The 14,375-nt window shown below is 39.7% G+C and overlaps 1 protein-coding gene across 1 annotated transcript in view; it reads left to right on the forward strand.

Moving 5' to 3' along the window:
* Positions 1-327: 327 nt before the first annotated feature.
* Positions 328-14,375, forward strand: part of TACC2 (transforming acidic coiled-coil containing protein 2) — a 37,294-nt gene continuing 23,246 nt past the window's right edge. Inside the window, exons 1-6 of the mRNA XM_035891562.1 lie at positions 328-722; positions 5,567-5,627; positions 6,670-6,877; positions 10,718-10,779; positions 11,635-11,750; positions 12,545-12,716. Of these exons, the coding sequence (XP_035747455.1) occupies positions 328-722; positions 5,567-5,627; positions 6,670-6,877; positions 10,718-10,779; positions 11,635-11,750; positions 12,545-12,716 (1,014 nt within the window). The remainder of the gene's footprint in view (positions 723-5,566; positions 5,628-6,669; positions 6,878-10,717; positions 10,780-11,634; positions 11,751-12,544; positions 12,717-14,375) is intronic.

The following is a 14,375-nucleotide window of genomic DNA, read 5'->3' on the forward strand; positions in this document are numbered from 1 at the left end:
ATCTCTGCTGAGAAACAGGAGGCCCCGTCTGTGCCTGAAGAATCCTACCCTTTGGATCCAGACAGTTTTGAAGGGATCAGTGCATTTAGCGTTGGAGGCAGCAAAGTACAAAACTCTCCCCCTGCCCATAAGAAAACACTACCTCTTACAACGGCACCAGAGGCTGTGGAGGTGACTCCGCCTGACACTGGAGGACAAGAAGACCCTCCGGTCAAAGGCATTGCGGTGAGGCTGGAGTTCGATTATTCTGAAGAAAAAGGGGTGAGTGAAGACCAGCAGGAGAGTACTCCTCCTCCCAAAAAACCGGGTAAAAAGCCTGGTGCTAAAATGCCACTACGGAGGCCAAAGACTAAAAAGTCAGTGGAAAAGCTTGACAATGCTCCAACCACACCAACCAAGTCACCCACTGATCCAAATGAAATCCCTATCACAAAAGGCTCTTACACTTTTGATATTGACAAGTGGGATGATCCCAATTTTAACCCGTTCTCATCTAGTACAAAAATGCAAGAATCGCCGAAACTGCCTCAGCAAACGTACAGTTTTGAGCCAGACATGTGTGAGGACTCTATTGACCCTTTCAAGTCTTCTTCTAAGATAGCCAGCTCCCCTTCTAAATCTCCAGCTTCCTTTGAGATACCAGCCAGTGCCAATGAAACAAATGGAACTGAAGGAGACAGCTTGAATAAACCTGCAAAAAAGAAGAAGACGCCACTAAAAACGTAAGTTAAAGGGCACAGATGTTTCTAGATTAGAAGCAGCACATTCCTACCCCTCAGCACAGTTACACCTGGTTTATATTTGAATAGAGAAAGGAAGATGCTGTGGAGTGTTGGTAGCCACACAACTGGACTCATGTCGGGGGTCTGGACATGCTTCCCCTCAACCTGTTTCCTCAATAGCTCGATGTTCGCAGACGGAAGGGGAGAACCAGGGCTAAATTGAGCCAGATTAGGCCACTGGACTGGCAATTGGATTTGTGAGGGTTTGGGGCTCAGTGTAGCTTTGAATCTGATTAAGTCCAAATTTTATCAGTTTTGTGCCAAATTTTCTGTGACCTCATCTTAGGAATTTGATACTGTTTAAGCTGATTGAAGTATTCACACCAGGAAAGACTATTTTGTGAATCATTGGGATTGAGAGTGGGAAGTCAAATAGTAAGGCAGCAACAAATCTCCTATTGCACGCAGCAGGAAGATGGTTTTATCTAGTGACTTACAGTATTTAAAAGAAAATAACCTGAAACAGTGCGATATTGAAATATATATTTTTAAATACAAGATGTGGAAAATTTCCTTTCTGTGAAAGAGCTTACAGTTCTGCAGAGGGGTTAAAATCTTATGGACTGCTATGGGTTAGGGAAATGTCCAGCTTTTAGACAGTTGACAAATTGCGGGATAAATTCTCTAGCTTGTTGTATTTCGATATTTGGTTAATGATTTCAATGGCTGGTTGTGTTGATTCCATGGTTAACTTGCTGGTGTGCGTGTTATCTTACCCCTTCAGACACGGTTATTTTGAATTGGTAATCAGTAAGTTTATACCCCATTTATTTGAAATTGATGTCCTGTGTGAATCTATAAGAAAGTATCTCACTGCATGTCCCTTTAGAATTTAAATGTTTCAGATAACTGACAAAAATGAGACTTAAAATTACAAAAGCCTGACAATTTGAAGACAACATGGTTCATGTAAAGCGGTACAAAAATGACCTCCTGTATGGAGGGAGGTGGAGATTGTTCCATTTTTTCTGAACAGCCTGCTACCCTCTAGACCTCCAATTCATGCCCCTTGCCAGCTTTGAGGAAGCTTGTGCCATTTTTTTCTTTTTAGGGGCACTTCTGAGTTAGGAAAATTATAGACCGCTATATAGTTGAGCTGAGTTTGACTTGTTCTGGTGTTGCTTCTTTTTGAAGTATGCCTGAAATTGTGGGGAAATTAAGCTGGGAGTTAAGATGCATGCTAAGCTGAGACATTTTCCAAGGCTACGGTCCAAACCAGCTTTGTCCAAAAAAGAAGACTTAAAAGTCTGACTGAGAGAGAGGAACAGTTTGAATCTTACTGAGGAAGTGCAGAGGGAGAGAGGGAAATTTTAATATCTCTAGATCCTTAAGTCTGATATTTGCAGCCAGCCAGAGTCTCCTTGTGTCTTCCAGTAGTTGCTGCCGAGTTGACAGACCCCCAGTACGTGTCAACCTATCTACTGTGAATATTAGAATCCATTCCAAAATTGTTAATTTAGGGGCAACATGAGTTTACAAAGAGTTTGCTAAACCACATCCATCCTTGAGAAAATCCATCACGGGAAGGCCCTGTCTTACAGTCACAAAGTCCACTGCTGCTCTTTAGCGTGGTGGAAGAAGTGAAACTATCCCAGAGCAGGGCTTACAGGCTCTTAGCTCAGGAGGTCTGCAGGAATTCCCAGCCCTTGCCTGGGACTGCTTTCACTGCTTTGCGTTAGGTGTCTGCTCGCTGCAGCCCCGTAACCTACTTTTGGTGGTAGTGTCTAACAAAGAAGAGAATCTGCATATTAATACATAGCGCAGCCTGGAGCCGTAATATTTTCTAGAAGAAAATCAGCCTAGGGCTTGTTCGGCATGCCAGGGGAAGCAGTGGCTCCATTTGTCTCTGCCTGTCTCTGGTCTCAATTCTCCACAAAAAGGGCCCTCGGCATGATTCCTCTGGGGATCCAGCGCAGGAGAGCCCCTGGCCAGGCAGGGAGATGGGTGTAGAACTTTCCTGGTGCTGCTGACTTGGTGGGACAGGAGAGAGAAGCCAGTGCAAGATGCTTCAGCTGCAAGGAGGGGGTTTGAATTAGGAAATGGTACAGTAATGTACCAGGACTTGTAAATCTGAAATAATGGATGATTTTGCAAAGCCAGGGGTTTTTATTGAGGGGCGCAGGAATACAACTGTATGGACCAGTTTGAAAAAGTGTTCCTTACACGGAAAGTTAGAGATTTCTAGATTAGACCTAAGGGTGGTGAAGAAGCCAGGCATGAGTTTAAGCCATTGCTAAGCCTGTACTGCTTTGAATCTGTGCCATATGCTAGGTCTTACCTATGTTAAATCAATAAAAATAATCAGTTTTTATTCTGGAAAGAAACCTGCAGCAGTCTAAGCGTTGACCTCCATATGAAGAGATGATATTTTCAGAAGAGATGTCAGCTCGACGCAAATTACTCTCTGGTTGTATGCCTAAGCACTGAGCTGTTTCGAGATGGATCATCTTGCTCAGATGACGCTGAACAAAGAGTGGTTGATGCCTCCCGAGTGCCTGCTTGTAGGGATGAATAAAAATAGGTGGCTCATATAGACATCGCTCTCGAAACTGTTAGATGATGATCGGAGGCTGTGTTTAGAGACGCAAGGTGCCAGCTTTCAAGAGCATTGCATGTGAGAAGAGCCGAGCAGGAGCTGCCAAGCTTATAAGTAGATGAAAACTTTTCTTAGCCTTAATTGTTTGGCAGGTTTGCTTCTGGTTTGGGGACAATCAATTTGTTCTGTCAGAACACAAAGTTAGGGTTCAGTGAGAGCCAAAATAGGTTAGATTTAAAGAACTGTCATTTTCTTTCTTGACTTAGTCAAACAATTTGAAACGGTCGAGTAGCTTTTTCTGTACTGTCCTAACAAATCAGCAGACATGAAAAATCCTTGTGTAACTGTGCTCTTTCCTTAAGCTTAGCTGCCATTCAAGAGCAGTTCTACATCCCATACAATAACAGATACTGTGTTTTGAAAAGAAAGCAGGTGGCTACCGTCAGGGAAGGCAAGGACGTGTAGTTGTATGTTGATAAGAACTTAACTTGGAGACCTCAGCTTTGAAAAATGTGTTTTGCAAGATGAAGGCGTGTCAAAAGCATAACATTGCATTTGAAAACGTTAAAGGACTTGATGATTTTTTTTCTCTTCCCATGTATTTCACAATAAAAAGTAGACGTTAAGATTATACAGGTAGAAAATATGCATGATCAGATTGCCTTAACACATTAACATTAACAGAGTATTGTAGGTTTATCTTTTTTGTCAGTTCCTTCTGTCTGTCTCTCTTTTCTTTGTCTTATTTGTCTTAGGATGGTAGAAGATGTGATGTCTGTATGTTCTCTGTTGTAAGTAATTCTAAGCTAACAATTCAAGTTTCCTCTTTGATTTACGGGCTTTTTAATTTTACTCATTTATTTTGCAGCATGTTCAGTTATTATTCAGCATGAAGCTTTTATGTTAACTAATTCACTTCACTGGCACATATGAAAGCTATTTTAAGTAAATGCCTTGCTGTGAATGAGTTTGAGGAATCTATTGCCTTGTTATCTGTTTGCCTATCAAAGATCCTCCTTTAAAAATTATATAGATTCTGTATCCTTGAGCAAAAATACAAATGTTTTATTTCTAACATTGTACAACAACATTGTACAATCAATTTTTCATAAATACTCTATAAAGTGTTTCTACTTCTTAAAGAGATAAGTTACCCAAATTACTTTTAGCACCATAGCTAGATAATTAGTAGCATGGAACACACCAATATTCAGCTGTCCAATTTATTTTCCCCTCTAGGTGTGGTATTGATTTACCCTCTACCCACCATTGTAATTTCTAGTGTTGATCTTGCCATTCATTGACTAGGGGTGAGCTGGTGGGCAGTCATTTTTGCTACTGCATCTCGGTTCAAACATTCAGTCTTCACTGGGGAGTTTGGTATGATATTTTTCTCCCTCTAATAGTTAGCAGCAAAAATGTGTTTGAATAACTCTGGCAATATGCATCAAGAGAACAGGTTTATTTCCTTGTTAGAAAATATTTTTAACCAATTGTGAATAAACATAAAGGCAACATTCATAATTATACACTAAGACATAATGTTTATTCTTCATTCCTTTTGCCTGATTGAAACCTATGGGATTTTGAAGGGCACAGTGTCGTTGCTCCCAGTCGGCACTGTGAGCTGTCAGCGGCACTGGACGCAGAATTGCCATATTTGCTGTCGTATTTGTTTTAAAGAGGGAAGGGGTCAGTTGTGCACATTCGCAAGGATAGAGCTTTGTTCTGGCATCTTGGGAACAACATCTGCCTCAGCTGTTTTGTGTAGTTAATCCAAAGCATACCAGTTTTTTTCTTAATGATTTATGGGGTCATCGAAGCTTAATGCCCAATTTATCAGTTTTAATTCTCATTTAAAGATGTGGTTTAGACGTAATTTTCAGTTGGGAAACTGAAGCAGACAGAAGCTAAATAATTTGCTTAAGGCTACTGAGGATGACTGTGGTGGATCAGGGATTTGAATTGCAATCAAGCAGCAACTCCATTCTGTAAATGTGTCAGTAGTTGGCATGAAAAATATGGCAATCCTGCTTTTCTCAGCTTTTGGGGAATTGAGGCTGTCCCAAGTGCATGATGAGAATATGTACCTATGGCATGTTTCTCTGTGGTGCTGTGCCTAATGGATGGGATTTTCAAGCAGAAGGGCTTACAGAGGTCGCGTTGTCTGTGGTTGTCTCTTGCTAAGTGTGAAACGACCCGATTTTTGCTGGTATTACCATATTAACTGTTTTAACTTTATTTTCAGTGATACATTTAGGGTGAAAAAATCACCAAAAAGATCCCCACTATCTGATCCTCCTTCTCAGGTAAAGTACTGCCTTATTTTGATGCATGCAATTTGTGTTCTTGTAGGGGCAAAAAAGGGAAATTTGATTCATTTAATTCTAGAAATGTACACTTAATAATAGGAGAGGTTTTTGTAAAGAATTTAAGCATATTGGTGTCCAAGTATAGCACACTGGGCTATAATCATAAGATATGAAAATATTGGTCTCTAGAACTGTGTATACAATGCATATCCAATCTAGTATTTCCTCTGGGAATTCCAGTTAAGACTATTAGTGCATGTACTTTGGAAAGTGGTATGTTACAGTAGAGCGACAATATGAATAAATATCTTCAATCCGTTGTCTGAAAAACTAGCTGCAACTATTCACCCTGGAATTTTTAGATTAGAAAGTTAGAAACTAAATGCATCAAACTGGTGGGCTGGAAGGGAAATAGAAATAAAACAAGTGGGCTGATCTACCAGGAACATGTGCTTGGATGGTTTTATTCCTTGTTGCAAACTGCTGGCAGGTGGTTTTCTTGGAAGACAAGTTAACAAAAGCTGTTCTGCCTACAAAGGCCTGCGTGCTTTGATGTGGCACAGCTCCTTCCATGCTGCTGCTCGTCTTCCTGTCATCCACCCGACTCTTCTCTTTATGCTGCTTCACAGCCTGGAAGTGAAGAAAGGGTTCGTGACCTCGCAGACCTACGGAGGCTCGCTCCATGAGGGGAGCCTAGAAAGTCAGTTTTGGTAGTCAAAGACTGTGGGTGATGTGTGCCACTTGTGTCAAGTACCTAACAGATGTGAATGGTTCTGGATTTTCTTTCTTCATTGTTAGCAAGGCAGCTTTGCAATGCGAGTGTTTGTCATCAAAGAGTTTAGTTACACTGGGAAAACTTGCTGCTAATTGAGTACTAAATGAAGTTCTTGAATATTTTTCATTAAGTATTTTATACAAAGCTGCAGTAAAGAGTATGGAATTAAAAAGATGACTGTGATTGTGCAGAGGAATTTAGGAAGTTGACTATTCAACATGGTAATGAAAGATAATAGAATTAGTTAGTGCTTGTTTTCTGCAGGATCCCACTCCACTGCCTACTCCAGAAACACCTCCCGTCATATCCACGGTGGTCCATGCGACAGATGAGGAGAAACTGGCGTCTTCAGTGACCAGTCAGAAATGGACCTGCATGACTGTGGACCTGAACACGGATAAACAGGACTACCCACAGCCGTCTGATCTGTCTACATTTGTTAATGAGACTAAATTCAGCTCTCCTACAGAGGGTATGCCTTATAAAGAACTGCCTGCATCCAGATAATGTTATTGAAAGAAAGCGTTTGGTTCGATCAAGGATATTGGCATATACTTTGCTGAATGCAAACTGTATTATTTGGGAACCATAAAAAATTATGCTCTCGGAACCAGTCTGGGGAACTTGGCAATTATGGGGAGCTGAATGTATGCCCCCCATAGTCCCACTTTGAGTTTTCAAGAAAAAGTAGAGAGGAAGCTTAAAGGAAAATAAAAGGGGCTTTCAGAGAAAGGCTTTTGCTTCCTTTGTATGGTTAATTGTAGACGTGCTTTGTGCATGCTACCTGTTCTCTCTGTGCCTTCACGGGTGGCTGGCGTCTAATACTGCTCTTGGATCCAGAGTCACTGAACTACTAATTTTGCCCAAGCCTGTTCCTCTAACCTGAATGGGAGAGGGGCCCAGGTTAAAATTCTGCTCAAAGTCTATATATTGCATTAAGACCCTTGACGTGCCATCTCTCCTCCAGGTTCCTAGGATCCAGGTATCTTTATGCATAAAAATATCCAGGATATTCCCTACATGAGATAGTTACCATTCACATGCCAGATAAAATTTCCTTCTAGATAAGCTTATTAAGATTTTTCCTGTTCTACCTTCTTAGAAGCAGTTGTGAGCTAAAGCTGGAGGTTTCTGTTAAGAGAACTGTCATTGCAGGTCTGCAAAATGTGGGAGATGATAGAATTCAGAAAATTTGTGTGTGGCCTTCCTTGGGGTTACCGGAGGGAATACTGCTTTGCAACATCTGCTCCAAGGGCAGATTTTCAGCTTTGTGGGTGGGAAGAATGTATAAGTTAAACTTGGCTTAAACAGCTTCATATGGATCAGAATTTATTTTTTTTTCCCTAACCTTTCAACCCATGTCTCAGTCTACCATTAAAGCTACTTTATGCCATTTTAGACTGGGTCTGAGGGGTTTTTGCCTAATTAAGAACTGCTAAGGTGAAATTTTAGGTGAAATGTGTTTGACATTAAAAGGCATGAATAATCACAGTGGTTTTAATGGGACTGCACATGCTCATACACACGTGCTTACATGTTTGCGTGGCCTGGGCTTTTTGGAAATCTGTTGGGTCTTCTGTTCAGGTAACTATTTCAGTCTAGGTAAATCCATTTGGCCTTATTGTCAAATTACAGATTTTAGACATTGGCTTCACTTAATTTATATTAAAAAAATATTTTAAAGAAGTATTTTTTAGAAAATAAATCCTCCAAATCTGGGAAAATGAAATTATATGGAAGGAAATGGAACAAAAGAATAGTGACAAATACTCTAAGGCAATCATTTTAGCTATCAAAGTGGGTAGAAGAAAGTGAGCATAGCTCCTAATTAAATGCTAATTGTCTTGTCTCATGTGTGCTGCGTGGCATAGCCAGAGTTTCAGATTACACACTGATTATAATCAACAATGCTTCCGCTTTTCAGATCTCTTAAAAATAATAATTTTTTTCCCTTGACAGTCTTGCTCCTGCGGCATTGAGAAATTTTTGAGTAATTCCAGGGCTGTTTCTCAGTGCGAGTGTTCTTACCCCTCCGAGATACTACTATGAGTGTTATCCTGTAACCTAACACTGCTTTTGTACAGATACAGCCCAACTACTGAGTCAGCCAATACATCCAGCTCTCATCTGTTGCATGCGCTGCTTAAACTGCTGCCATTTTCGTGTTGCACAGACCAGAAATAAGCAATAATTATTAGCAGAAAATTCTGATGTAATCTGGCAGCTATTTGTGGGAGGAGTTGGAGGACGTCACTTAGTAAGTCTGTTGTGCATATTTATAAAAGATAATTATCTTATTTCATGGGATATCCTGGGCATTTGTAACTTTGAAAATATAGAGATAACTGGAGCCTAAGATTTTGGAGGGGAGATGATGTCTTTCTTAGAGAAGACACCTAGTAGAGGAGATAGTGTTCAATTATGCTGGAAACTTCTGAGAGCAGTGAGACGAAACGAATTGTGTTTAGCGTGGCACGTTATTCCTTTCGTTTCTAGTTGAAGTATTTCCCTCTGTGTTCTACTTTTTTTAAATTGGTGAAGTTAAATATGTGTTGTCCTAAAAGTCAGTTTGCAAAGCTGCTACCATCCCTGCGAGGCAGATGGAAGGTCACTGCCGGCTGTGCCAGCAGAGGACAGTGCCGGCACGGCTGCTGCCCCTCAGCGTGCTCGTAGGCTCGCCCTCTGATCGCTCTCCGGGGTCGTAAAGCTGCCCCGTAGACATTTATGATGCACCTCACTGGGCTATGTACAGATGAATGAAATACAGAAAGGCCGTTAGTAAACTCTGGATGCTGCCATCTGCTATTTCATGCTTTTCCCGCAATGCTGCATCCAGGAGGTGGTTTGAGTCTCATAGTTTCAGTTTTGTTTCTGCTTTCACTAGGAAGAAGCTTGTGTCTGATACCAGGAGTTTGTCCATCTTGCCTGGCTCCCTATTACCATTAAAACATGTGGTGCTAGGAATTTAAATGTGAGGAGCCTGCTATCGTAGCATTCTCTTCCCTTAGACGTTTTACTGTAAATATCTCCCACATGTCAGGTACTGAGAGCTTGGGGCTGTTCCTCTTCAGTGGTTGTTTGACAAAATACATAGGCTTGTGCAATTACAGTGTACATACTCTATGGTGCTTTTTATTATAAAAAATTTTGAGCATTGTGAACTCACATTGCACCCTTTGAAAATTTTTTTTTTAACAAAACAGGTAAGAGAATATCTTCAACGTTGGTTTGTTTTTAAAGAACAGACATTTTAATGAAGGCTACCATCTTCCTGATACAAGCCCTGCTTTTCAAAAGCTGCCCAAATCTAGAAGCATTTCAGCACATACTTTTATCATAATGTAAATGCTAGTGTGCCATTCATCGGTACTTATCTATAATGGAAATGAAATGATACAAGTGGTTTATTGAATTAACTGATGGAAACAGAGTAAAATACAGCATTAGGACAAATTAATGATGTTCTTAATTTTTAAATTAAGGTGTCATTGAATGAAGTCTTCGCTTTTATTTGGATTCAGGAAGGCATGCTCTCTCTTCCATTTCGCTGTGTTTTATCTGTCTGCCTCTGTATCAGCTCACTGCTGGGTGACCATGGATTGGAAAGACATACTGGTTATTCCCTCCAGTGTAATTAGGAGATTAGAAGTAGGGAAGCAATAAAGATTTGCATTTTCATGAGGATTTAGATTTAGGGGTCTTCATAAATCTTCCCGCCTCAGGCTTTTCCTCTGTAACTAAAATGTGAAAACAGCCCAATAAGCTGAGCTGTTGTCACCCCTTTTTCAATGAGCATACAGGTATTTTATGTATCTTTTTGTCTTAAGTGATACCACAGTAGTCCTTCTTAATTAAGAACTGTGTGATAAACATTAAGAAATAGAAATTACTTCATTTCTCAACAGCTTTAAAAATCTTTTTGCATACATTAAAGGAAACTGGTATCAGCATTACCAATAATTGAAAAATGTGTTTTCTGTGATAAGATAATGCGATAGGAAAGTTATCTGTGCTCTGAAAGCACTTTGAAACTTTGTTAATATTCTGGCCCCTTGGGGAGAATCTTCAGCAAATTGATAAAGCTGAAATTTTTGAAGCAAATTAATTTGCCTGGAATGTGTCATAGGTTCATTGGTGAAAATCAGTGAAAATCAGTGCACTTTCTTGCTTTGTCTCTGTATATTCTACTGATACCTCACAGAAAAGTATTGAGCAGAATGGGGTGGCCCTTGTAAATGAGGTCTCATTTGCATATGCAAAAATCATTTCATGGCATGCATTTAATGGCTCTTTTTTGTTGTTTCTGTTGCAGAATTGGAATATGGCAACTCATACGAAATAGAATATATGGAGAAAATAGGCTCCTCTGTGCCCGTAAGTTCTCACTTCCATTTCCATTCATTTGCACTCCCTCGTCATAATATCCTATCCTGATAATGCCATCAGCCTCACTACCCCTTAAATTAATTATAACGTACCTGCAGCAGATTTGCAAAACCATTTCCTTTAAATTGGCATAACTGGGGTAAATTGCATGTGCTTTGTTTTCCTGTATTCTGTAGAGCTTGTTCCATTTTATTATTTTATTTTAGAGCTAGCATTATAGTAATTCTTTCTGGAGATTAAAAGCAAATCAGTATTTCCAGCAGCATAGAGAACAAAGCTGTCTACATCAATTATTGAACTATTTTAAGAAACTGAGAGTAACATTTTTAAGAAGATGGAGGGAATCAGGAGAGAACAAAATGAATGTGAGAAATGGAATCCAGTACTATACATTATCAGTTGTTTTGCCTTACTTCTGTTTAATTCATGGATTTGATAGCTTGACTAGATCCAATGGCGGTATATCCACAGGGGAAGTTAGAAAAATCAAGCGTGTATGTCAGGTGCTTAAACTCACGAGAATAACGTTGAATTGAACTTATGAGAATAACAATGAATATTTTAGTAACTCTTTCAGTCAAGGGACGCCTCCTGCCTGACAGGACCAGAAATCTGATGAACCCTGAATTGGGAGAAGAAGAGCCATTACAAAGAGTGAATGGTTTAGATTTTGTTCTTTAATGGTTTCTTACTTAAAGGGATCATCTCAGTATCAGCATAGACTATATTACAGTCCTATATTATTAGTTGTCTGTCAAGTCATTTGCTCACTTTGGTCACCTCAATTAGCTTTAATGGAGAATGGTTGAGTTGCTTAACGAGTCTTTCTTTTCCTGTTGCCAGCAGGATGATAGCACCCTGAAGAAACAATCTTTATACCTAATGTTTGATGCACAGCATGAGAGCCCAGTCAAATCACCTCCCATCAGACTGTCTGATTCCACAACACCATGCTCAGGGTATGTCACCACAAGCAAATTCAGAAATGGAAAAGGATATCGGGGAAATGGGTTACCATCATAGCACGTACACAGGCAGTTCTTGCGCTCTCTGCCTCTGTGTTGCCAAGTTGTTTAAGAATAGATTCCCATCTGTGTACGCATGTGATAGAGAATAGAGGGCAAAGATACAGAAGTTTTATAATGGGAAAGAAGAAGGACATGTATTTCTCCTTCATATTCTTACTGAATGGAGTCACAGCGGCAACTGTTTGCTAGACTGTGGCTTCCTACTTAGGTTTTTTTTTCTCAAATGCTGAGGTAATTTTCATGTCAATGTAGAAATCTCCTAATTGCAATTTTTCCCTTGGCCTTTCCTAGATGTATTTGCTGAACAGGGAATCTTCTTCATAATAACAGGATGTGGGAGTTGTATTTACTTCCAAAAATTTTGCTTATTAAGGACATCTGTTCTTGTTGGTAAAAGTTGTTTGTTGAGAGAGGTGTGGGTCACAATGAGAAAGGGATAAAAAGGCAAGCGAGAAATATTTAAGGAATGTGCATAACATTTCTGATAGAACTGGCTTTATTTAGATGACTGGTGCGTTGCTTTGAAAGGATATTGCAAAGTGTTATGAGATATAATGAAGCAAAGTTGAGTTGAAACAATGTGTTTGTGTGTGTGTATATATATACATATATAATATATATAAAACCATGAAAGTAATGAAGAGGACTTCCTTAGCTGTTACCAGAAGCAGAATTGTAAGGGCCGTGTGCCCCACCCTGAACACATGTACACAATCTTCTTCCAGGTCAAGTTTTGAAGACCCTGAAGCCCAACAACCCTCTGGAATGAAAATACAACATCCAGCTTCCCGAGTCCTAGCTGCCAGCCAAGAGGCACACTTACAGTCACCTGACAAGTCAAAGCAGAAAGACCTAGAGCCCATGACCCTAGGAACAACTCCAGAGGCTATTGAAATAGTAAGTAATTGATGATAACAGTTTGGTAATCATTTTCCTGCAGAAATTTCTCATGTCATGGGCAGCAAAGGTGGATTTCAAAAGTAGAGTGAAACTCAACCTGATACTTAGAGGTCTTGGTAGCAGTATGTGATAGGATCCAAATGAGGAAGGTAGGTTAATGGAACTGATGGAATTCGGAAAAATTTTCTGAATTCTTACTGTAACTTAACATGTTCTTGTGAGGACTTATTTAAAGTTGATACTTTGAAGCACTTTTTTTCTCACACAGGCCTTTTTACACTGCTTTAATGCAATATTTGAAGAAATAGTTTATATATAAAATAAGTGGTTTTATATAAAAATAGAGACGTAATTTGTTCTGTTGCATGTACTGTGAAAATTCAAAATTTTGTTGGTAAAGAACAAGTGCCCTTTCACATTTTTGTATAAATTGTTAACTGTCTTGTTGTCATCTGATACTGATAATGTAAAATTCACTTTTTGAATCATTAGAACTCATTCCAGCTTCCACTTAAATCACTTTTTTCAGTGGCTTCTCTGGGTTGGATTTGAATTAGTGGTGAGCACTTCCTTCCTTCCAACCTGCACTGAATACAGACTTTAGAGCATTGGTTCTCAAATTCATGAAGGTTCCCTCAAGGCCTCCACTTTTCCAGGCAAACTTGCTTCACAAATGCCTACAGCACTAGGCGTGCTAAACTGTATGACAGTATATTTCCTGAGCAGTCAAAATAAGCAGCAGCTCACTTTAATATGTTGCTTAATTTATATTAACAATACTGTTGATACCATCTCGCAAAACATTTTTTATGAGCTTGAATACTTTTCTCACTGCAGGGAGGTTTTGTTTTTGTCATTCTAATTCTGTCCACCCTCATATTGTATATTAATAGTGATCATGTTCTAATTGTGAACATAACTTTGTTTATCCCCAGTAAGCATCAAAAGACTTTGTAAAGACTGCAGAAAGAGTCTTGCTGAGATTCCCCTCAGTTTTGGTGGTCTTCAAAGCTTTTGGACTGCCTTAGAGATGCCCGAACTGAACATAAGCTCTTGTATGGTAACTGTTCAAAAACTATTGTGGAAGTATTGAGAGTCCATGGTTTGAGAGCCATTGCTTTAGAGATCCTACTATTATTTACTTCCCATTAGTCTTGGAAAATTCACTCAGCTTTTAAATAAGGAAGAATTGTTCTTGATGTTTGTCTGTTACATCTATTAATCATGTATTCAAAAGTAATCTTCAGTGGGGCATGAAATTACTAGGAATCAAAGACAATGTAATGGCTTTAAACTGAAAGAGGGTAGATTTAGACTAGATATAAGGAAGAAATTCTTCACTATGAGGGTGGTAAGGCACTGGAACAGGTTGCCCAGCAAAGTTGTGGGTGCCCCAGCTCTGGAAGTGTTCATGGCCAGGTTGGATGGGGGGCTTCGAGCAACCTGGTCTAGTGGAAGGTGCCCCCTGCCCATGGCAGAGGGGTTGCAACTATGATGATATTCAAGGTCCCTTCCAACCCAAACCATGCTGTGATTCTATGATTTGCAGACAGATATGTTGCTTTTGGCCTGAACCACTTGAGCAAAATCTCTGTTGCTTATTCTATATCCTCCTTACCCTTCAGACATCTCCTGAAGACTCCTTTGTCTCTGCTG

The sequence above is a fragment of the Egretta garzetta genome, unplaced genomic scaffold (assembly GCF_000687185.1).
Source record: "Egretta garzetta isolate BGI_Z169 unplaced genomic scaffold, ASM68718v1 scaffold393, whole genome shotgun sequence".
Taxonomy (NCBI): domain Eukaryota; kingdom Metazoa; phylum Chordata; class Aves; order Pelecaniformes; family Ardeidae; genus Egretta; species Egretta garzetta.